Source organism: Wyeomyia smithii, chromosome 2, assembly GCF_029784165.1.
Source record: "Wyeomyia smithii strain HCP4-BCI-WySm-NY-G18 chromosome 2, ASM2978416v1, whole genome shotgun sequence".
Lineage (NCBI taxonomy): Eukaryota > Metazoa > Arthropoda > Insecta > Diptera > Culicidae > Wyeomyia > Wyeomyia smithii.
In genome coordinates, this window is record NC_073695.1 from 61,497,920 (window position 1) to 61,522,854 (window position 24,935).

The 24,935-nt window shown below is 39.8% G+C and overlaps 2 protein-coding genes across 2 annotated transcripts in view; both read left to right on the plus strand.

The window, feature by feature from the left end:
- Positions 1–24,935, plus strand: part of LOC129725539 (four and a half LIM domains protein 2) — a 356,638-nt gene that overhangs the window by 21,103 nt on the left and 310,600 nt on the right. The window lies entirely within an intron of this gene.
- LOC129725540 (uncharacterized) lies at positions 2,311–24,138 on the plus strand. The gene is made up of 3 exons (XM_055681516.1): positions 2,311–3,091; positions 22,369–22,905; positions 22,969–24,138. Exons 2-3 carry the CDS (start codon positions 22,392–22,394, stop codon positions 23,988–23,990), a joined length of 1,536 nt encoding a protein of 511 aa, XP_055537491.1. The 5' UTR covers positions 2,311–3,091; positions 22,369–22,391; the 3' UTR covers positions 23,991–24,138.

Below are 24,935 nucleotides of genomic sequence, written 5' to 3' on the forward strand. Positions count from 1 at the left end.
AAATAAAGGTATTGAGATGAATAAAGGGCGGATTCCCTTTATACGATTTTCAAAAAATCATCAAAAAGATCTTTCGCTACTAATATCAAACTATAATTTCCAGCTATTGAACATTCATCAAGAAAGAGAAATCAGAACGGAAGCAAAATAAACCTTAATGTGTTAGATTTTCTAGTTCACATATGTAGATAGATATAGAAGTATAATTTATATTAACATTGCTTCAACAAACAAACTGCTTGGATAAATAAATTCATGCAAACCAGGCATTTTAAATTATCAAAGAATGCTTGTGCATTTTTTCAGAACCAATAAATTATCACTATTTTTTTCTATTTAAGTTCCTTCTTCAGTTAAGGGTAGTAAAATGCAAAAAAGTTAATAGATTCTTGCTCGAAAGTGACAATATCATTTCTCTTAGTTTCCGATGTATTTAATGTGGGTACCAAATAAAATGAAGATTAGCATTAGTAGAAGAATAAACTAGAAACCCTCATCTTTTTTGCATTACATGGAAAAAAATCATTCTTCCAATTAAAATCAAGATGCGCACGATTTGAGCATTTCTACATCAGTCCCCTTACCACAAACATGTCACAAACCCGTTACAATGAAACCCTCTGCCTGTACGTAGAGCTACAAAGATCACCCGGAAGCATGTTCGCCGAAGAACTTAACACCCATAACCTAGAAGGTGGGCTAATTAAATGCAAATTATGAGTAGGTAATTGTACACTGTCTGAGGCTGTGTCAGCCCCTGTGGGGCGTGAGGCACGGAAGGTTGCACTCCGTCTGGAAGGTCGTTCGCAAGCGATGTTTTTGACATGGCCGAGTGCAGCGTGGTATCCCACACCGTAAATTGCTGTACGCTGTGGCAGAATGCAGTAAAATAACCAAACCGGTCTTTGATCGCATTTGTTTTATTTTTTTTTTACTTTGCTTCCACTGTAACTGAACTGAGTCATGTGCGCTTACTCCCGCGATGCTGATCGCGAGGAAAGTCGAAACAAAATTTGCGCTGCTCAGTTCTGCTTCATTTTAGTCCTCCAGTGTTTATAACTTTTGACAGGCACGGCATGACATCATCGATTTACGCTAGAAGCCTCAAGGTGTCGACTAGACCATCATCCTTGTTAGACATGACCTAAATTACACGACGCAATATGCAGTCTACCCCTGAGATGTTCCTTCCATTCTTGCGTTTATTGACGGGTGGTCATTTGGTCAAGTTTGATTGGCACTTGGCCGCTAGGGTCGCCTCCGCAGTGTCTTCTAAATCGTCCGTTTGTGTTCCATCGGCACCCACGCATATCGCATCGCAACTAAGCCTTTTCAAGGTAGTGAGAATACGCAAAGAATGACGTTAGATTGATATATGCTTTATGGACTCAGCCTTAGTATTTCACAATTGAGTAAGTCCTCACAAACGAAACGCTTCAAGCTAATATCGACGACGTCAGATTTATTTATTCGCAACTTTTCTCCCGGTGGTAGGAGTTTCTATCCACAGTGAAACACGGCAAGGCTTAGTCAACCCAAATCAGGTCTCGCTTAATCTCAACTTTCCATACAAGTGCAAAATGACGGCGCCCACGACACCGAAGGTTGAATCTGAAAATCACCGTACGACAACTAAATACACAGTTGACCACACAAATAAGTCGCTTACATATCCACAAATACTTTTTGTTTAAATTTTGTTTTATCAATAGTCTATTAGTATTGATAGAAAAGTTTTCTAGTTGAGTCGTGTTGATCAATTGTTAGTTTTATATGAAATTATTTTTCGATCGGTTAAAATTTTAAACATTGCCTACCCTATTCCCATCGGAGCTTGTGTAGGAGTTAGAGTGGGCTTACACTATATAGCGTGGCCGTGTGGAGGGTTTTTGTTTTTGGGAAGAAGGGGTGTACCCAGCTGAATATTCGAATTGCGAATTTTTTCTCAGCGTTGGAATAGTTTTATTTTGGAAATACAATTGGGAGCACTCTAATGTATTTTAATATTTTTGAATTATTTTAATTAAGTTAAGCGCCATAACATTTTCAATTTTAATTTCTACTTCTATTATTTCTTGATTGTTTACTCTCTCTATTGAACCTGCAAACTTAGCCCCCTCATCTTTTCTCATGTACACACGGCTCTGTGCGATATAAACTACACGAAACTCCATCGGCAGCCAGAACCGTATGGAAGTGAACAGCAAGTCGATTGATTCAGTTTCCTCCCACTTTCGTGACAGCCCAGCCGCGATCGTTACCCCTCTTTGCGTTCTGGCGTCTTCTGCGAAAGCCGGTCCCCGCAGACCGCTGTGGGAAAGAGAAACCAGAACCAGAAAAGCTGCCCCGAACAATTTCTTCCAAATCGGTCAGTCGGATTTTGATGATCGCAGTGCGTTGTCGCAGTGCCACCAACACACAACGGATGTTTTCTCAGACTCCGGGGGGTGTGCGAATGCTGACGGCTTCAAGCGGCTGCGGGTCAAATGCAGTATGCTGACGTGATTATTAAGTGATTATTTATTGGTGAAAATCAATTAATAATACTCACAGTGGTTGTTGTTTTCACTTTTAAGTTGAGTTGACAATAACGTACCCCTCGCGTGTAAAGCGAGTATCCCCTCAAACACAACCAAGCAAACTCCCATCATCGTCGAGGGCACTAAAGAGCTGCGGTGCTGTCACGCAACGCTTTGTAGTGTCGCGTTAGTAAACGTTTTGCGCTCCGCGCGATTCGAAGAGTTTTAATTATTTTTTACAATAAACGGGAAAAGCATTGACAGCATCCGAAGACCAACCGTCAGAGCGGCAGAGTAATCCATCGAAAACCTCCTCCGGTGTGTGTTTAGGGTCGCTTCAGGTCGCGTCCGGAGCACCCTTGAAGGTTGACGCCATCTGGCATGCGGCGACCACTGCGCGACCGCTCATCTACACTTTATTCGGAGAGGCGTTCTCAAGGTTGACTCAAGATGCTGCCTTGCGTTGCCTAGGGGCTCCCGCCAAAGTGCAATCGTTTAGGGAAGCAAATCCATCGTATTGTGGTCTGTTTCCAATCTGACGACAGTTGTTTGCGGAAGAATCGATCAACGAGGTGAGTTACTCTCGCAATCCTGCGCGAAGTGCAGCTGACGGTGTTCCGAGGAAGTTGTTTCAAGGCGTCTGTGTTGGCTAATATTGAATTTGTACACTGCGGTGGAAAATTGACAGGAGTTACATTGATATTTATAGACTGTCAGTTGGAGAGCAAGTGAAAAGTGTCCGATTTGTTATACATACATTCTATGTTGCAATTAACCAGACATACGGAAGAGCGGGAAGTGATTTGCATGGATCAGTTAGGAAATGAATGAAGCAATATGGGGAACTTTGCGTCACACAATTATTTCAATTTGATACTAATTAATTCAAATTTTCTGTTATAAGTAAATTACATATGGATCAAGTTGCTACGAAGTGTGTGTCGAACAAACAGACTTCCTGTTTCGAATCGGGATATAGCTCCTATGTTTTTTCGTGACCCATTCCGTTTATTGCCTTTTTGCCTTTCTCCTAGAAAGGTATAACAATCACTTGCAAAACCGAAAGTATAAAAGTGCTCCAAAGGGCCGAATGGCATATATCACTCGACTCAGCTCGACGAGCTGAGCATTTTCTGTATGTATGTGTATGTGTATATGTGTGTGTGTATGTGTGTGTATGTGCAGATTTTTATTCTCACTCACTTTTCTCAGAGATGGCTGAACCGGTTTTCATAAAATTAATTGCAAATGAAAGGTCTTGTTGCCCCATAAGACGCTATTAAATTTCATTGTAATCGGATTTATAGTTTACAGGTTATGTATCAAAACGTAATAATCATGAAACATCATTATTTCAAAAACTACTGAACCGACTTTAACAAAATTGATTACATATGAACGGGCTACCCGAAATACCCTTAACTTTTAAATTTTATAAAGATTGAACTTGTGGTTCAAAAGTTATGAAAAGAAACGTGTTCTGAAGGCTGTTTAATCTCACTCATGTTTCTCAGAGATGGCTGGACCGATTTTCATAAAATCAGTGTCAAATGGAAGGTCTAGTTGCTCCATAAGACCTTATTGATTTGTTTTGCATTCGGACTATTACTTTGCCTGTTATGTTTAAAAATGTGAAATCCAGCTATGAAAAGGAACATACTCCGATGACTATTTGGACTCACTTACCTTTCTCAGAGATGGCTAACCTGATTTCAACAAAATTAGAGTCAATTGATAAGTCTAGCTGCCTCATAACACCCTATTGAATTTTACTGTAATCGAACTGTAACTTCGTCTGTAATGTACCGAAATGTGAAAATCACTATTATCTCAGAAACTACACAACAGATATGATCAATATTATTATCAGATGAAAAATATTATTATCAGATGAACGGGTTAGTAGAAATGGTACCCAACGGGTTCGGGTCGGGTTCGGGTTTGAAATTTTTTTTTTGAAAGTGTCGGGTACGGGTCGGGTTCGGGTTTTGAGAAAAAAAATATATTCGGGTACGGGTCGGGTTCGGGTTTGAAAATGTCGGGTTCAGGTCGGGTTTGGATATGAAAACCCGAAACCCGACTATAAAATCTATGAAATCTCGGGTTCGGGTCGGGTTCGGGTTTCGAAGAAATAAAATTTTCGGGTTCGGTTCGGGTTTGAACAAAAAAAAAACGTTTCGGGTTCGGGTCGGGCTTCGGTTTCGACCGAAAAAAAACGGGTTCGGGTCGGGTACGGGTTTAAAAAACATCAAACCCGACCATCTCTACGGGTTAGTAAAGGGCTAACTGATGAATTATGATTGAACACGTGGCTTCAAAGTTTGGCTGCCCTATACGTTCCCATTTCATTTGATTATAATCGAACTTAAGCAACCGTTATGTATTAAATTGTTAATAAAACAACGAAAGTCTATTATCTCAAAGATTACATGAATTATTTGAACACACCTAGTGTCATACGAACGAGTCATCTCTCGAACTTACAAATAACAAACTTCATAACAGTTTGATATGTGGCTCAAAAGTTATGGGAAGAAAAGAAATTCAAAGACTATTTAAAACTATACCTGCTTTGATCGATATACGTGGCCTCAACATAATTTAAATGTGGTATCGTACTATTTGAACGTTCCAAATTCATTGATTCCTTGCGCTGTGTTCAAAGTCTGCAAATGCACGACGTATCGGCCATACAGTGACATGCGTTCGTTTAGACGCATCATGTTTTTCATAGGTATTTCTTTCAAAACTAATTGAATTTTGAATGTCATCACTTATTTTTGTTTGTTATCATAAACGAAAACAAAAAGCACCGTTTCTTCAAAAAAATGTGCACTTGATAGAATAAAAAATGCGAAAAATGAAAAATAAGCTGATGCATTCGTTTAGACGCACCTCTGCAAGAGTTTAGGCAAATGAACACCTGTTCAACGACCTTAAATCATGCATACGTTCATGCTGGCAAAAAATCTCTGTAAATACTCTCCATAACCTTGTCAATTCAATGCCCAGAATAGTATTTATAGTTATTATAAGTAAAAAAGGAGCTACAAAGTATTAGCCAACTTATTGACTCAGAAAATTTGAGCTTTTACTACGTTGACTTGAGGTGCGTCTAAACGAATGCATCACCTTATTTTTAATTTTTCGCATTTTTTTCTCTATCAAGTGCACTTTTTTTAAGAAATGATCTTTTTGTTTTAGTTTATGATAACAAACAAAAATAAGTGAAGACTTTCAAAATCCAATTAGTTTTGAAAGAAAAACCTGTGAAAAACATGGTGCGTCTAAACGAACGCATGTCATTGTAGGAGATGATCAAAGTCAAATAAGAAATCGTTTGAAATGATTGGTTTTATCAAAATGACAACATCCTCGACTTTTGGCCTCTGTAGTATTCGGTCATTTTCGGCAGACATTCTGGCATCAATCTGACACCGGAAATATCCATACTGCGAGATATTTAGTTATTTTGGTTGTTTTCCACAAACTAAAAGTGGTCGTCTTTAAATTCAAAATGGTGTCCAGGGTCAATGTTTGGTTTCTATGCATCATCCCGATTACGGAAATATCTATATTGAGTATTATTCGGTCATTTTTGACTGTTGTCTAGAAGTTGCCATTTAGCAATTTAAAATGGTGCCTGAGGTCAATTATTAGCTCATTGCATCATTCTGGTTCCAGAGATACTCATATTGGATGGTTTTTGGTTATTTCAGGCTGTTTTTCACAAACCGAAAGCCGCCATCTTGGATTTCAAAAATAATTTCTGGCCTCTGAGCGTCATTCTGGTTGAATGTTTTTAAAGGTAACAAATATGTCCATGATGGTTCGACGCCCCTCCCTCTTCTGGAAGCATATGTTCGTGGGAAACAGCCGAAAATGATCGAATAACATCCAATACCGGAAATCGCCATCTTAGAATTCAAAATGGTATCTGTGGTCGATTTTAGCTCCTGTGTATCATTCTAGATCCGGATATTGTTATATTGGGTGGAAATCGGCCATTTTTGGCTGTTTTCCAGAAACCGGAAGTTGCAATCCAAAATGTTGCCTGAGGTCGATTATGGAACATATTTGTTACCTCTAAAAACATTCACCTGCAAAATTTGGTTCCATTTAGTTGGTTAGCTCTCGAGATGTGCAGAAGTTTGTGTTTCATTTGTATGGAACCCCTCCCTTCCAGAAAAGGGAGGGGTGTCGAACCATTATGGACATATTTGTTACCCCTAAAAACCTTCACATGCTAAATTTGGTTCACGTTAGAAATTTGTGTTTCATTTGTATGGAACCCCTCCTTTCCAGAAAAGGGAGGGGCGTTCAACTATTATGGACATATTTGTTACCTCTTGAAACATCCACATGCCAAATTCGGTTTAATTTGCTTGGTTTGTTCTTGAGTTGTGCAGAAATTTATGTTTAATTTGTATGGGACCCCACCCTTCCAGAAGAGGGAGGGGTCTCAAACTATCATAGGAACCTTTATCGGCAGCAGAAACTCCTACATACAAATTTTCACGTCGATCGGTTCGGTAGTTTTCGAGCCTATATGGATCAGACAGACAGACAGACCGGACTGCATTTTTATATGTAAAGATTGCAACATCAATATTTTAGAACCTTAAGAGTGAATATACATTTATTGGATTGAAGCGTTCATGTAAATCTATTTTTACAACTAAAAGTTTGAATGAGAAAGGCTGGGTCTGACCGCTAGGTGGATTAATTTAGGTTTTTTTGTGAAAGTGTTTCATAATATCGAATTTCAACAAAAATTTAATAGGTTTCAGTCGTAAACTAATGTGTGGAAAAGTTTAAATCCATTGATGTTCGCCAGGTGGTGCTCCATTTTGGAATTCATGTATACATTTAATTTGTTTGTATTCCACTACGAAAAAGCGGAACTCTGAGTAAAAGAAACCAAACTTTTTTGTTCTTATGTGAAAAATTGGAATTCACCCAGCGACCATTTTGTTATGTGAAAGAATCGGATTAGACGAAAGACGATTAGACGAAGTTCTATTGGGAGCATGCTTGTCATTCTCCTCAGTATGTGAAAAGAGCGGAGAAAAAATTCACCGCGCACTTCCCTTTCAGTATGTGCCTGCGTGTAGCAAATGCTTTCACCACACTGCTTCTTTCTCCGATCCAAAGTGTCTCAACCAACTTACAGAGAGACAAACACACTACCAGCTCACCCCACATCTGATAGAAACAAGAGGGGAGAATCACTCTACAGAGAAAACGTAGAAGTACACCACAGTGTTCACTGGCGAGTAGTCCGCAAAGTGAAAAAAAAAACATACCGGAAAAAAGTGTAGTCCTCGTGTAGCTACACCGCGAAAACGAATTCGATCAGAGTAAACTCGACCGGCACGAGCAACGCAGTCTATTTTTTTTCTCCCAATCTCTTTTCCTCTTCTGCCATGCTCGAAAAACAAACTGTAAATCGCCCCGCAGACAGCTCTGCTGTGTAATTATTGTGCGTGATGTCCATACGTGTGTAAAAGTACACCATAGTTCATTGTCTCGCAAGAGAGAGATTTCAGATTTCACCGAGGTGCCTTCAGGAAGCTCACCAGATAAAAATCGTCCGTCGTTCTCTTCTAGCATGTGCGTTGGTTTGCTCTTTAGTGTAAGAGCAGTTGTTTTCGCAGTGCAAAATATTCTCCTGCACTCTAGAGGTTTTCTGAGGAGAAAAGACAAGCATGATTGAGAGTTTGTTTGAGTTTTGTATTGAATTGAATATTTACTAATATTCATTCAGAATTTATCTATTTTGTTTTATTGTGTGTACCTGAGTCAGGCTTAGGAAAAAGACTGGAGAGTGACACTATCATGACGACTCTATCTTTTCACTCTAACAGACTCATGAATAAGCTATTCATGAGAGCTCACATACAGCTACAGCTTACACAAGACAACGGAACTGTCTTGTTTTTCACACGACAGCTCATTCTTGCGCATGTATTTTGTTCGTACGGACATGACGGCCTAGTTTGCTCATTTTCAGGATGTCCTATTGGCTTGGCTTGCGCTGTTAACAGCCTGCTGATCGGCTGCGACCGTCATTGACTCGCACTTTTTCGTTTCTCCTTTTTCATAGGCTGGTGGCATATTGAATACAAAGCAAACCGTTTCATATGTGTTTCCATTATTTATATTATTCCCCACGTAAGAAAAAAAACGTGCTTCGCACCATCTCGCTTTCATTCTTTCATCGGCCTTACTTTCGTGAATCATAATCATCTGACATCCCGCTCGGATTCGTGCCAAAGGATGTCGAAGATTATAGGCTGTCATTTGCGATAGCTTGGAAGAATCAACAGACATAAGGAGATGAAAAATAACAGCCCGTTTGGCATAGCATGTGTGTGCTGTCGTCAGTTACTGTCGGGTTATGTACCGAATGAACGGAGAGCAGCGAGAGCTGTGCAATGCAATGACAACCGAATTAGTTGAAAACTTGCTGTCATGGATATGCAGTATTATTCAGAAGCTGGATCTGAATAGCGTGCCAAAAAGTCACCGAGGTGGAATCTGAAATATCTCTCCGGAGAGATAATAAATTGGTGTAATCTTTCTCACACAAAAGGACGTTATGCTCAATAACTAAACAACAGAGCTCACTGGAGTGCTTTTACATGAGCATATATCAAATGAAGGTTGCATCTGTGTGGGAAAGTAGATTGCCTTGTTTGCTGTGTATCTCGAAACTGAAAAAAAATAAGTCCAACTGCCCGTCAAGCATGTTTGCTCTTCGAATACTATCGATTTTATCTCAGCAGTGATCACCGCGGTGTAATTCTATGCATTCTCACTAGAGTGATTCGCCATTCTCGTTTCGCTCAGCTGTGGTGTAAGCAGCAAGTGTATTATTTTTCTGCGAACGATTGCGAAACACAGCACAAAGCAGAATGAAGAAGTTCGGTGCAAAAAAAACGCTATACGCAGAGCTCATGTTGGGCAAGAAGTTAACGGTGAATATTCACTCTGCTTTTACCACATATTAAGGAGATTAACTAACCTGTGGGCTTTACTTAGTAGGGGTAAGCGGGGTAAGACCGCCCCCTTAAGCAATTCTGTTTATAGAAAAAAAGTTGCGGCTGCAATTTCATTTTTTCTTCGCTAAAAGGTTCTTCTATTCAATACCCGCATTTAAAAAATAAGAACTGAAATATTTTTGTTTATTTTCCAGCTTTCTTTTAAATTTTAAAAATTCATTGGAAATGTGCAGATCTTTTTCATGCGGGGTAAGCCCGCCCACCAGCGGGGTAAGATCGCCCACCATTTTTTGAGGATAAACAATATTTTTAGGGCCGAAACGGTTGATTTCATCGGTATAGTGTCTCTGACAAAGATGTAGATGGTATTTTTTTTCTTTTTTAATAAAATATACACTGTGAAAAATCTGAAAAAAATTTTTTTCTAAGTTTTAACTTATTTTGTTTTCAGATTATTCAAGTTCAAATCAATGTTTAGGAAACTTTTTTGGTTTTGAAAATAAATAGATTTTTCAGAATTGGGGTTTTTCAAGATATTGAATTCATAATATACCTATCTTTAAGCTAAAAATTAAAACTCATTAAACCTGTCTGTATGATTCTTTTGAAGACTTATTATCTATAGAAAAATACTAATAATTATTATTTCTTTTATTTATATTTTCAATTTTCTATGCTCTTTTATTTTGAAGAACAAAATTACCAACGACTCTATACACCAAACAAACCGTCCAAAAAAAAAAATTTCTTCACAAAATTTGAGCAATTAATATTTCTATTACTCCATGATCCAACAACCATAAAATTTTAGCTTACCTTTTGTAGATTTTACAGACAAAAACATGTTTTTTCAAATAAATTTGAAAAAAAAATATATTTTCAATTCTATTTTATATCTTTTCTTTAAATTTTTTTAGAGTGTGTACTTTTTTCGGAAGTAAACAACTACTATTTTCAATTCTGCCGGAGACGTCATACCAATCAAACAAACCGTCCTGGCTCTAAAACTATTTTGGTCCATTAACACCATTTTCACACAGGTTTACTTTTTTCAAAAATAAGTCAAGACTAATAAATAAGCTTCAACCAAATCGAAAATGGTCGATTAACATCGATGTCTTATGTGGCTTGAAGTTGCTTAACTGATTCTGTAAATATTCCCTTTGTAGTGTCGAGGCATTTGGGTCTTGATGTAAAACAACAAGCAGTTGTATACGTGGCGGTTTTACCCCATGTATAGTGGGCGACTTTACCCCCAGTGGAACATTTTCATATTTCACCGAAAAAGTAGTCAAAATTACAAGATTACTCACGGCCTTCGATACTTCCGAAAGAAGATAGATTCAGGCAAGCGATTAAACGTATATTCACGAACAAAACAATAAATTTTTAGACAGAAAAACCTTAAGTTCCGTTGCCGCAAAACAAAAGCGCATTGACTGGTTGCCAGCTGAAACGTTGTTTTTGATTATTTCTGCGACCGTTCGCGCACTATCAAAACAGAAAAACGTGCAAAATGTTATGTAATTATACTGTAATAGACACGTTAAAGAAATTTTTCAATTATTTCATGACTTGGTAGTAAAACTACGGTGGGCGGTCTTACCCCGCAGGGCGGTCTTACCCTGTTTACCCCTACTGAATATAATTTGAAATATTACTGTTTTGCTTTCAAAGCTCAACAAATTTTTTTTTTTCAAACTAAAAACACATTTCAACTTTATCTCATTCAGATATTTTTTAGTTGTCGAAGAAAACTTTCAAAGAACACATCTTCAAAATACATAATGTTTACCTCGCAATAATCCTATTTCAGCCGTTCAGGTAGCAAAATACTCTAACACTTAAAACGCCTATGATTGAAGAGAGCTCTGGAATAAATAGGGTTCTCTGGGCTCCTATTTGGATCATAGCATTTATAAATTGGCGGCTTGGGGCTCCTATTTTGGCCAATTCGCGAAAAAAGTTGAAGTCACACGAATATATTTTATAAATGACTTACCATCTAGATATATTTTATCAGCAGAAAATCCTCGTTATCACAGAATACTATTCTCATCGACTTATGCGGTAGTAATACAATTTTTATTATCCAAAACCAGTTTTGTGTTTTCACATATCTCATGCGATATCTTATAACAGCACGAAAAACTCTATACATTTCATGTTTTGCATAAACGTTACTACATTATCCTGGGTTTGTTTACAGGCCAATATTTCTTTGTAGTAAAATAACGGCTTTTTTGTTCAGAAATTCAGATTCAAATTGAGATGTCAAGTTCTGAGTTCTGAAAATTATTCTGGTTCCGGAAATACTTATATAGGGTGGTCGAAATGGTGTCTGGAGTCGATTATAGGCTTCTGTGCATCATCCTGATTACGGAAATATCCATATTCGGTGGTACTCGACAATTTTAAACTGTTTTCCAGAGAGCAGAAGTCGTCATCTTGAACTTAAAAATGGTATGCGGAGTTAATTTCTGGCCTCTGAATATCATTCTGGTTCGGGTGGAATTCGACCATTTTGGTTAGTTTTCCAGAAACCGAAACCATCTTAGAATTAAAAATGATCCAGAGTAACGGAAAGAGTCAAACCATCATAAAGAGTTCTTGTACTCAAAAGTCATCACATTCCAAATTTAGTTCCGCTTGCCTGATTGGTTCTAAAGTTATGTAGAAATTTGTGTCTCATTTGTATGAGAGCCCTCCCCTTCCGGAGGAGAGAGGGGTGTTGTACCACCAAATATGCTCTGCTTCTAAAAACTTCTACGTGCCAAATTTGGTCTCATTTGCTTGATTAGTTCTCGAGTTATGGTGAAATTTGTGTTTTATTTGTATTGGACCCCTCCCTTCTAGGGGAGGGAGGGGTTTCAAACAACTAACAAAAATATTTCTTGTTTCCAAAAAACTGCACATGTCAAAATTTGTCTTCCCTTTCAAAAAAGGGAGGGGTCACAAACTGATATAATAACCTTCTTTGGCCCCAAAAACTCCTACATAAAAATTTTTGCGTCGATCCGCTGATCTGTTCATGAGTTGAATTGTGATTTGCGAACTCCAACTTATTTTTATTATTGACGACACTCTCCCTCAATCCCTTTCTAGAGCTACCAATGCGAACAACATGGTTTCAATTTTTCCGTTGAGCTTACTATTAATTGATTGAAAGATCTAATGCTGGTTTGAACGGGCAAAAGAAGAAAAGATTTTTTTTGATTCATTTATAATCAGAAAAGTCCCAAAAAATCATTGCTTCTGTTGTTCTTTGCTTCAGAAAGTTAACAGACATTTTCAAATAAATATGATTATTTGATGTAAAGTAAGAAATCAAAAACTATTTCCATGAAAAATGTTATATTTGTAGATTGGCTCATATCACCTCGGGGTAGTAGGTATTTCCCGATTTCTGAGGAACACGATAAAGCTATCAAATTTGAAATAAATTTGGCTGCAACAACAATTTATCTGGCAACAAACGGTTAGAAACGATATTTTTTTGGATTTCTTGTTTTATTAAGTTCAAAATCAATATTTTAGGGGGTATTCCAATCGACACCAAAATTGGAAATTGAAACTATTCCCCATCGTCTCCAAGTGGTATGTACTCTTCTTTTGGAGAAAACCCGTTTTATTTTTATATTCACATACGAAAAGATTGTAAGAAAATTGCTATATAACCTATTGCAGAGCAGGAACTTGTTGCGCGGTAGATATGGAAGCACTGCATATGAGCAATTTTGTCTATCCCTTTTGTTCTCACACAGTAAGCGGTATCAAACCTCGATAATCGTGTAAACAAACGCGCATCTTGCACATCTACAAAAATGACATCACTAGTAATAATTTGCCTTGGAGAATGCGAAACTGATGGCGACAGGGCTGCACTTATATAATCAATCGCGGTGTATTGAAGTACGATTTCCTTTCAATTTAAAACAGTACATGTAAAGTTCCCCAAACTTTTTTTCCTTTTTTCATTGACAAAAAAAACCAAATATTGCCGAGTACGCAAATGGAGTGCTGGGAATGGAACTGTGAAAATCAAATTTTACAACTAAATTTGAAAACTCTGTTCAACTTTTTCTCTCTTTCTATCTTTACCTAATATAAATATTGAAAATAAGAAAGTGTGATAAAATTAATTATTTAAATTAAAAATGAATAACACGAAATTCGGCTTCTTACTAAAGGAGGATGACAAATTTAAACGATATGCATAGATCAGCGGCTTAGCCCTATTTTCCTTCCGGTTGTTTTGTTACAAAAAAATGTAAATTTTAAGAGTATTGAAGAGAGAGGTAGGTTGAGAGAGAGAGAGAGAAAGTAATCAGGGACAATTGCGGGACTAGCGCTACGATCGTACTGAGCCGGTTTGTAAGACCAGCATCGTACCTCGAGACCATCTGGAAAAAAATCAATAACTATCATGCAACAGAACAGGATTAAAAAACAGTCGTTTGGCGCGCTAACATCACTCAATCTTAATACGGATTGCGCTGTAGTATAGAGATACTTGTGAGTACGAAAGAATAATGAAGAGACCGAATAGGAGAAAATAACGTTAAAGTGTTTTCCTGCTATGATTAGCAATATCGTTTACCGTGCACCGCACGTGCTGTTCAAATCAACCGTTGCGTTGTTTAGTCAATGATCTATTCGAAAACAACTTTCAAAATGTTGTTCATGCCAATGGAAATTAATTTTTTGAATTTCGTTTAGCAGTAAGTCTCAAAAGTTTTATCTTCTCGAAAAAAGTCCCCATACGAAATTTCAGTTCAATCGTGAAGCACCTCAGGTATAGTCACAAAACTCTATTCCCACATACAGAGAGATAGTACACTTTCCCGACATTTCTTCGCCAGCATAAAGTGCTGCTACTAGACACCTTGTTCTCCTTGGGAGAAACAACGACGACCGCATGGCAGCAAAATCAGTAGGCGGCAAATAAAAAAGGGCAGTGATACAGTTATTGAAGCGAAGAAATAAAAAGTTTAAAAAAAGAAAATGGTTTTTTTTTCTGAGGTTTCAGTAAAGTTTGTTTAATGAATCTAGCTAGCAACAGACTCGATTACGGGTGGTCGTAACTTTCTTCACACGTACGAGGAATTATGTTGTACCTCTGCAATCGGACTTTCGATTTTTTGGAAATTTTTTTTTGTTGAGACAACACCAAATCTCAAAGTTTTATGCATTGCTAATCCATTTGACTTCAAAAAAATCGATTTCGATAATTTCATGTAAACAATCACTGTGTATTTTTTCATCGATCATATGAGTGAAACTTTGACCGCTTTAATGCTTTACATTCCAAAGTCCGGTTAAGCTGAAATTTTGCACAAAATCGTCATAATGCAAAACTTTATTGGAAGATATAAGAGTGCTACCATTACCGCTACTATATTCTTCCCTCACACTGCATTCTAAAAAAGCAACTTATAATTGTCGATACTTGCCAGCAGTAACTCATGCGGCTCGATAAAGACGAGTATGTGTAGAAGGAAGGGTAAAAGTATAATAATCCGCCACTTACCACGGTGACAAATATGTATCTCTTCCTTTCCGTCACAGTCGTTGGAGATGCAGATGTATACTCGGTCTCCGACAACAGCGATTGTAACATTGCCGCTCATGATATAAAAATAGAAGCTGCTAAATTGTTGTTTATTAACCCATTCCCCGCGGGTGATCCCATATGGCATCACCTAACATATCAACTTTGATAACAGTTTAACAACTATACTTGAAATTTCTAACGATGAGAATAATCTAAGCAGTTAGAGAACAGACTAATCTTAAACATGCAATATAGTTTGTGCCAATTATGCATGCGGTTGCTGAGTAATGAAAGTTTGAATGTCATTTTTCGATGTAAAAACTGATTTTTCTCCGCGGGGATAGGGTTAAAGATGGTGAATTAATCCCAAAAAGTCTTTTACGTGGTTCTTTCTGCCACTTCACATGCTCAGATCCATCACGGAGGAGCAACTAGGATATGTGCGGTCATCAAGCTGAACATGATTGAAATAAGCTGATGATGGGATCTAACCGTTTGATCTATTTTCGTTAGGTTTTGTTTTCGATAAGTTTTCTCAAGAACCTCATGTATGGCTGAAAAAGTACTTTTTTACTTATTCCTATTGACTAAGAAAACCTCATCAACGTAGAAAATTCCATTCAAGTGAAGTGGCAGCAATTTACAATTAAATTCTCAACTATTCTTAATGTAATTATTGAGATATGTTGATTTTTTTTCTTCATCTATAATTTATTTGGCACGGCACAAATACAATTTAATGTTTAACGGCGCCAATTATATCTGGTAGCTTACTTTCTAAAGTATCTTAATAACTAAAAGCAATTTTTTATCCTCGCTGCCGACTACGAGCTGAAACTAAATCTAACTTAAAGCTAGAATGGTTTGCATTAAAAGCACTGATTTGCTGTTTGATGGTTTTCCATCGCCATAGGTAAGCAGCATATTGAATATGTTCCGCTGCTGGGCCAAGATATTACGGACTGGCATATTAGGTTGTCTCCCTCGGGACCTGAGAGTATCGTGCGGGTCTAGTTGCTGTTTCCGGATCCGGGGTCTTAACGTGTTCTTGTCGTTTGGTTGGATGTAGGCGGAAGGGAATAGGATTAAACTGGGGCGTGGATGGATTTCAGGAAAACGTATATAAGGGACATGTAGGATAGGTCACGGCTTGCCAAGACATCACGAACAGGAACAGCCGACTGCCTACCTTCGGCCTGCAGGGAAGCTATTAATTTAGACCTGGCGTCACGGTGTACAGGGCATGACCAAACAACGTTCTCTATGTCGTGATAACCTTCACCACAGGCACAGATACCACTTTCCCCGAGCCCAACACGATGGAGATGCGCGTCAAATTTATAGTGATTGGACATAAGACGGGACAACACGCAAATGAAATCCCGACCTACATCCAACCCCTTGAACCACGGGTTCGTCGACACCTTGGGGATTATGGAATGTAACCACCTTCCCAGTTCCCCTCTGGTCCAAGCATTTTGCCAACTGATGATCGTATTCTGACGTACAAATGAGAAAAATTCATTAAAGGCAATTGGTCTTCCATAAATAAAAGAAGGGACCCACGCTAAGGTAATCTGGAACGATTTTTCGGATAAAGCACTCAGATGTTCCCGTATTTTCCCCAGGAAATACGGAGAGTGCTTAACATCTTTCATCGATCGGAGAGCCTCAATGGAACTGAGACTGTCCGTAAAGATGAAATAATGGTCCTTGGGCATTTTTTCGATAATCCCTAGGGTGTACTGAATTGCAGCTAATTCTGCGACGTAAACAGAAGCAGGATTATCGAGTTTATGGGAGACGGTTAAATTGTTATTGAAAATACCGAAGCCAGTGGACCCATCAAGAAGTGATCCGTCAGTGTAATACATATTGTCGCAGTTGATGTTTCGATATTTATTGGAAAAAATTTTAGGGATCTGCTGCACGCGTAAATGATCCGGGATTCCACGAGTTTCTTCTATCATGGATGTATCGAAAAACACAGTAGAATCAGAAGTATTTGATAAGTCGACACGATTTGGAATATTCGAAGAAGGGTTAATATTATGGGACATGTGATTGAAATACAATGTCATAAAACGGGTTTGAGAATTAAGTTCGATTAACCTTTAAAAATTTTCAATCACAGGACGGTTCAAGACCTCACATTTGATAAGAATACGAGAAGACAGGCTCCAGAAGCGGTTTCTCAATGGTAGTACTCCAGCTAAGACCTCCAAACTCATCGTATGGGTCGACTGCATGCAACCTAAGGCGATACGCAAACAACGATATTGTATTCGCTTCAGTTTGATCAAATGTGTGTTTGCTGCGGAGCGGAAGCAGAAACACCCGTATTCAATAACAGACAATATCGTTGTTTGGTAAAGCCTTATAAGGTCTCCTGGATGGGCTCCCCACCATTGTCCGGTTATTGTACGAAGAAAATTCACTCTTTGTTGACATTTTTTCATCAGATACCTCACGTGACAACCCCAGGTGCCTTTAGAGTCGAACCAGACACCAAGATATTTGTGTACCAAAACCTGAGAAATCGTTTTACCCATTAATTGTGTTTGAAGCTGAGCAAGTTCATGCTTCCTAGAAAAAACTACTATCTCAGTCTACTCCGGAGAGAATTCGATACCTAGCTGTAAAGCCCAAGCAGACAAATTGTCCAAGGTATCTTGCAATGGTCCTTGCAAATCGGCAGCTTTGGCTCCTGTAACAGAGATTACACTGTCGTCTGCAAGTTGTCTTATCGTGCATGAATTTGCCAGACATTCGTCGATGTCATTTACATAAAAGTTGTTAAGAAGGGGGCTTAAACATGAGCCCTGGGGAAGACCCATGTAGCTAATGCGAAAAGTTGCCAAATCGCCGTGCGTAAAATGCATGTGCTTTTCGGACAACAAATTGTGCAAACAATTGTTTAAAATTGGAGAAAATCCTTGTCGGTGAAGTTTACCCGAAAGAATGTCAATAGAAACGGAATCAAAAGCCCCCTTAATGTCCAAGAACGCAGACGCCATTTGTTCTTTGCGAGCATACGGCAGCTGAATATCTGTTGAAAGCAACGCAAGACAATCATTCGTCCCTTTGGCACTGCGGAAGCCAAATTGAGTATCTGATAGTAGACCATTTGATTCGACCCAATGGTCTAAACGACGGAGTATCATTTTTTCCATCAATTTCCGGATACAGGATAGCATTGCAATCGGCCTATAAGAGTTGTGATCAGAAGCTGGTTTCCCTGGTTTTTGGATGGCGATCACCTTCACTTGCCTCCAATCCTGCGGTACAATGTTTTGCACCAGGAACTTATTGAACAAGTTCAACAAGCGCCTCTTGGCATTGCCGGGTAGATTCTTCAACAAGTTGAATTTGATTCTATCTAACCCAGGCGCGTTATTGTTACAGGACAGGAGGGCAACTGAAAATTCTGCCATCGTAAAAGGTGATTCTATCGCGTCGTGGCCCGGAGACGCATCGCGAACAATATTTTGCTCAGGAACAGAGTCCGGACATACTTTCCTGGCAAAATCAAATATCCACCTACTTGAAGACTCCTCGCTTTCGTTGACCGTTACGCGATTCCGCATTCTTCGGGCTGTGTTCCAAAGAGTGCTCATCGATGTCTCCCTCGACGTCTCGTTCACGAACCGACGCCAATATCCGCGTTTCTTTGCTTTAGCCAAGCTTTTAAGCTTGGTATCAAGCTCCGAATACCGTAAATAGTCGCCAGGTATACCTCCCTTCTGGTAGGCCTTAAACGCGTCGGATCTTTGCGTGTAGACATCGGAGCACTCTTGGTCCCACCACGGAGTGGGAGGCCGTTCTCTAATTGTTACGCCGGGATATTTCTTCGTTTGGGCTTGCAACGCGGCGTCGAGAATCAAGCCCGCGAGGAGGTTGTATTCTTCTAGTGGTGGATGATGTTGAATCGAATCAACCGCTTTTGAAATCATTTCCTCGTATAACTTCCAATCGACATTCCGTGTGAGGTCATACGGAATGTCAATTGGTCGCATGCGAGTTGACCCGTTATTAATTGAAATAAGAATAGGCAAATGGTCGCTACCGTGAGGATCGAGGATTACCTTCCATGTGCAATCCAACCGTAGCGACGTCGAACATAAGGATAGATCCAAAGCGCTTGGGCGCGCTGGAGGTTTCGGGATACGTGTCATTTCACCATTGTTTAAAATAGTCATGTCGAAGTCATCGCAAAGGTTATAGATTAAAGAGGAGCGGTTATCATTGTAAGGGGAACCCCAAGCCACACCATGAGAGTTGAAGTCTCCCAAAATCAAACGTGGCGAGGGAAGAAGTTCTATTAAATCAAAGAGCAGCCGTTGCCCAACCTGTGCTCTGGGAGGAATATATATTGAGGCAATACAAAGCTCTTTACCTTGTATTGTCATTTGACATGCGACAACTTCGATGCCTGGAATCGAGGGGAGGTTAATACGATAGAAAGAATAGCACTTTTTAATACCCAAAAGTACTCCTCCATATGGGGTGTCTTGATCAAGGCGAACAATATTAAAATCATGGAAGTTGAGATCAATATTTGAAGTAAGCCAAGTTTCACAAAGGGAAAATGCATCGCATTTGTTTTTATTTATCAAAACTTTAAACGAATCAATTTTTGGTAAAATACTTCTACAATTCCACTGTAAGACAGAGATAGAATCCTTCATATACGCAGTTGAATTAGGCATCGAAGGATACAATCGCTGCAAGGAGGGGCCATTGGGCAGTCAACTGCTTCAAAAATGATCTAACTGTTGGGAGGAATGCTGTAAGAAAAATTTTAATTGGATCGGGTACATTGAAAGTTTCAAAAATCCAGTCCACAATGTCAGAAAATTTCACTAATCCAGAGTTTGTTTCATCAACTGGGAGTGCAAAAGGAACAACTGGGGTTTTAGATGTTCCTGGCAGTGCTGGGAACTCCTTCTGGGACTTTAAATTTGCAAGCCCAGGAGGAGTTTGCTTCGGGTTTTCCGCAGCACTGTTTGGTTTGTTTGTAACTTTCATTTCACTTTGAGAAATCTTAGGACCTTTTCTGGGAAGTTTAGGAGAGGAAATATTTTTCCTCTTTCTAGACTCCCCAGGATTGGCGTAAGATGTTCCCGCTGGTGAATCGTCAGAATCGGTTTCATCAGAGGACAACAGATCAAAAGGGTTTGATGTAATGGGAGAAGTGGTAACGGTCTTCTTCAGCATCTCAGCGTAAGAACGCTTCGAACGGTCTTTGAGAGATTTCTTTATTTTATCCCTGCGCTGCATGTACACCGCACATGCCGAGAGCTCATGCTGACTCTCCCCACAGTGAATGCATTTTTCAGCATTTTTACTGCAGGAATCATCCGCATGATTCTCCCCACACTTGCCACAACGTGCCTCATTGCAGCAGTAGGCGGCGGTGTGGCCTAACTGCTTACAATTCAGGCAGTTCATGACGCGAGGCACATATAATCGCACAGGGAGACGAACCCGGTGGATCGAGACGTGGCTTGGTAGAGCTGACCCGGCGAACGTAACTCGAAACGAGTCTGACGGAGTGTATACTGTTTTGCCACCGATGATCGATGCTGACCGCAATTGCTTGCAGTCGAGCACCTTTACATCGGGACAGGTTTCGTTCTTAAAGCACCCTTTGGCACTTTTCAATATACACTCGACGGACAGACTCGAATCGGTTATGACACCGTCGATCTCCACGTCTCGTGCGGGTATGTAAACGCGATACTCGCGTGTGAAGAGCTCAGAGCAAGCTATATCGTTGGCCTCTTTCAGGTTACTGACCACGACACGGAGCTTGTTAGGCCGGACCTTGGAAACTTCGGTCACGCCCTTGTACTCCTTCGTCAGGTCTTTAGAAATCTGCAAGAGGTTCAACTGTTTCGATTTCGGTCCCGCCTTTGGCCGAAAATAGACAGTATAGCTGCCCTGGGCTCCGTCTGGGTAAAGCCTGGGGCGAGGGGGGACTGAAGAATGAACAGGGGAGGGGGTAACAGAAGGGTCAGGGTCAGAGGGGTTCGGGGATGGTGGCGCAGGAGGCGAGGGATCTACATCCATCCCGCTAAGTCTAGCGCACTAGCGCCGACAAGAGCACGTACCTTTTTACTTCTCCCTTCCAGTAAGGTTGGTTGTCCGATCGTTCGAAGTTGCAGCCGTTACAGCCAGCAGCACCAATACAGCAGCACCAAACAGCCACCAGCAGCGAGCCAGGTGTGAGATCACTCCACACAGCGATACAACTCACTGTCAACCAGGGTTGATATTTGTTGACACTCTTGAGTGAAGGTGAAAAAAAGCATCCATAAACGTTATGTTTTTACAATCCTTTCAGAGTTCTCCCTTCCCGCTTTTTGCATGGAAGTGAACTGTCAAAACACCTCATCATATTTCATGTGATGAAAGCAAGACAACAAAATCAGTTTATCAGTTAACGAAGATTGTCAAGGCATCGGTCAGTGTCAGTGAAAAAGTGTTTCGGTGAGGTTCATTTTGGTTGAGTGGGCTGTTTGTTTTTCTTTTTCGCTTTGAAGTGAAGATCATTTGGTTGGATTTGTCGTTAAATTTTATTCCGTAACCGTGAACGATGCGCGCGTTCTTTTTCATATGAGTATAACAGCACGTTACTAGGACGAAAATCTAGTGTATCTGAAAGAGTGCTGCGATCATTGGAAGCGAAAATTGAAAATGATTGGCTGTAATTTTCTAAGAATTTTGCTGGGGAAAATGACTTTTATCAGCACTGGTGACAGATGGCTTCTTCTTTTTCCTCTTTTGTGTCTCGTCCACTGCTGTAGCACAATTCAGCCAGCAGCCAAATCGGCTTACGCACCAGCTGGCAGTCACGATGCGAAACAGTTGCACAAAGGCGCGACCTTGAACCCGGATTTATTTCACTCGACCAGGCAAACAATGCCAACACTTGTTCACACGTCTTTTGTTTTATATTCTATCGGAGCGATCACCATACACGTCCGATACTGATGCGTGTTCACAGAATGAGATATGTTGATGATGTTATTAGTTAACGATTTCTGTCTACTAACTATACGAAAGCATTTATTCCAAACCAAACAACTGCTTGGAGTACCAAAAAAACACAAAGTTACAAACTTTTTGGTGTTAGGAAGTAGGTACTTGATCAATCATCAGATTACAAAACCATCTGCAACCTAATGTAACTCTTATCTAAACTAGTAAATTCAAGCCAATACAGACGGAAACTTTGTTTTGAAACGACACCAATCGTTGTTCATTATTAACAATATCGTTTCACTAGTAACTATTGGGACCAAATCCAGCATGTCTTTCCTGCGCAACATACGCAACAATCTAGCCAATCATGGCTACAACACCCAAGGCAGCGGAAAACCGAAACAAACCACCAACACCCCTCGTAATACAATCAATGAACGCCCCCATCTTTCGAACTCCGCCAAAATGCACAACTCCAGCGATCGCCTGTTAATAGCTAGTGAATCCGAACAGGATCGGTTCGGAATGTACGCTGAAAGAAGAGATAGTGGATCGAACCCGACTACCAGAAGAGGAAGTAATTCGATTGGGGCTACCCTGCGACGAGATGACAAATACAGCAAGGAGAATCCAGCACCGATCATCGTGTATGTGGACAAGTACGAGACCGGCCCGAAACGGGCTGGGATACTTCGCAAGAATACCTTCACCAAAAGCGATCGTGACCAGGAACGTCGTCAGTCTGGCAATGCAATTACTCGGAGCGATACTTTTACGATAAACGAATCCGATGATGAGAAGAAAACGAACACAAACACGTACTCGAAGAAGAAACAGAAAGGTAAGTTGTAACCTCCGTTGCTGGTAATGAAGGTGATACTAATTTTGTCTTTATAACCCACAGAAAAGTCTCAGGAAAATATCGTTGACACTGAACGAGGATCAACGGAGAAACTGCCGGTTGTGGTAGATTCGCGTACCTATCGAAAGAAATCTCTCAAATCATCGAAACCTGTACAGAAAGTCGAAAGCTTTATCAAACGTTTCGAGAAAAGCCTTTTCAAGCATGAGTCCAAGAAGAATGCCCGAAAAGATTCCAATTCGTCGGTTGAAACGTACGTGCCGACTTTCAGAGATATTGGCATTAACTGTAAGCTAGACGAGGAAGAAAAACTGAAGGCCAAAAAGAAACGACAAAGTTCGAGGGAGTCATTGCTCGAAACGAACAGTGTTGACCATAGTTCCTCTTCACAGAAAAGCGCCAACGAAGTGACAGCTACGCTGCGAAATAGGGCACGGGAGAGAAGCAATTCTCCTATCAAAAAGCACTCAACCTACGACCGGAAGCAAAAACGATTTGGGCGTGAAGAAACTCCAGGCACGGAATATCAACGAAATACTTCACCTTTCGAAACCCTTGAGTTGAAATCTAAGCCCTCGGAAAATGGCACTCTCAAAGCACGTAAGAAGGAAATCGAAATGGGCTACAGCACTGTTAATAAAAAAGTCACTTCCACTTTGACGCGTACTCAGACTCCAGATAAAAATAAATCTATCCTAGTTAACACAACACGTAGGGAGCGCTTCGAACCGGATAATACCCGAACTTACATGGTAACAGCTAGCGCGCATCGAGTAGAATTTGGAGGACGAAGTCCTTTCCCTTCGAATACGTACGACACTCTTAGGGAAGAATACGAGCAAGCTAATCGAAAACCGGTTGGAGTCGCTAGTCCTCGCTTGAGCTCGACGCATGAAGTCACTATAACAAATAGGAAGGATTCCACCGAACTACCGAAGTACACCTTCGGAACAAATTTGCAGGAGCGACGTAGTCGCTTCCAGCAGTTCCAGAAATCGTTTAAAAAGCTGGACGACGAGAGCGACGAAGTCAGCCATCAGCAGAGCTTTTTTGTGCCAATCTAACGAGACTAACTAAGTGATAGTGTTCCCACCGGGAGCATTCAGACTTTGCAGCTAATCATCGATATGCCTCATTGATTAACTAACTTTTTAATATTACTCGCCTATCTGGAATAAAACAAAAAAAATAACTACCCCATGCGGGAAGAAAGCATATTAGTAATTGATAATTCCTAAAGCCATGCTGATGTCATATTCAACTGAAATATCGAGCAACGATGGTGGTGACGACGATGATCCAGTTGCCCTAGATGGTCGTGAGGTATAATTCACCCGATACTCTCTACCTGACGCAATGACACGATAAATTAGTGGGTGTTACGAGACGATGACGCAGCGGTTTACGTAAAACTGACAGAAGAGTGAAATGAGCAGGAGTTTAGTCGTGCCCTAGGATTTTTACTGAGAGGGGTTCAAAAGTATTGCTTTATTTTAAAAAAATTTCTTTTCTTTTCCAACAGAACACGTGAGAGTGAATTATTTTATTTTCACTTGTGTAAATAACAATAATTAGGTGATAATTAGGTAATAATTGCGTCTTACTCCACAGTGGAAATCATGTTCTCTAAATTTTAGTGATATACTTAACCGTAAGTATTATATTATTTAGGTTGGGTAATTTCATATAAACATAATTCAATAGAATTCTGAATGGTTGAACGTTGATGATCAATAGTATGGTACGCGAAAAACGAGTGTTTTACTTTGGGAAAGTTCAACCGAAAGTGTATCTTTCAGCACAGTTTTAACAATTCAAACACCCTTATCTCTGCCTAGGACAGTTTTAAAAAATGTTCAAGCTTCTCAGCAACGCAAAACTAGCAAATCGGCAACTGTTAGAATGGTGGCAGAGTTGCGCTCTCAATAAAAATATAAAGAAAAATCCAAATATTTCAACTAGATTCAGGGAAAAAAACTTTAAATAATTTAAAACATACTTTAAATTTG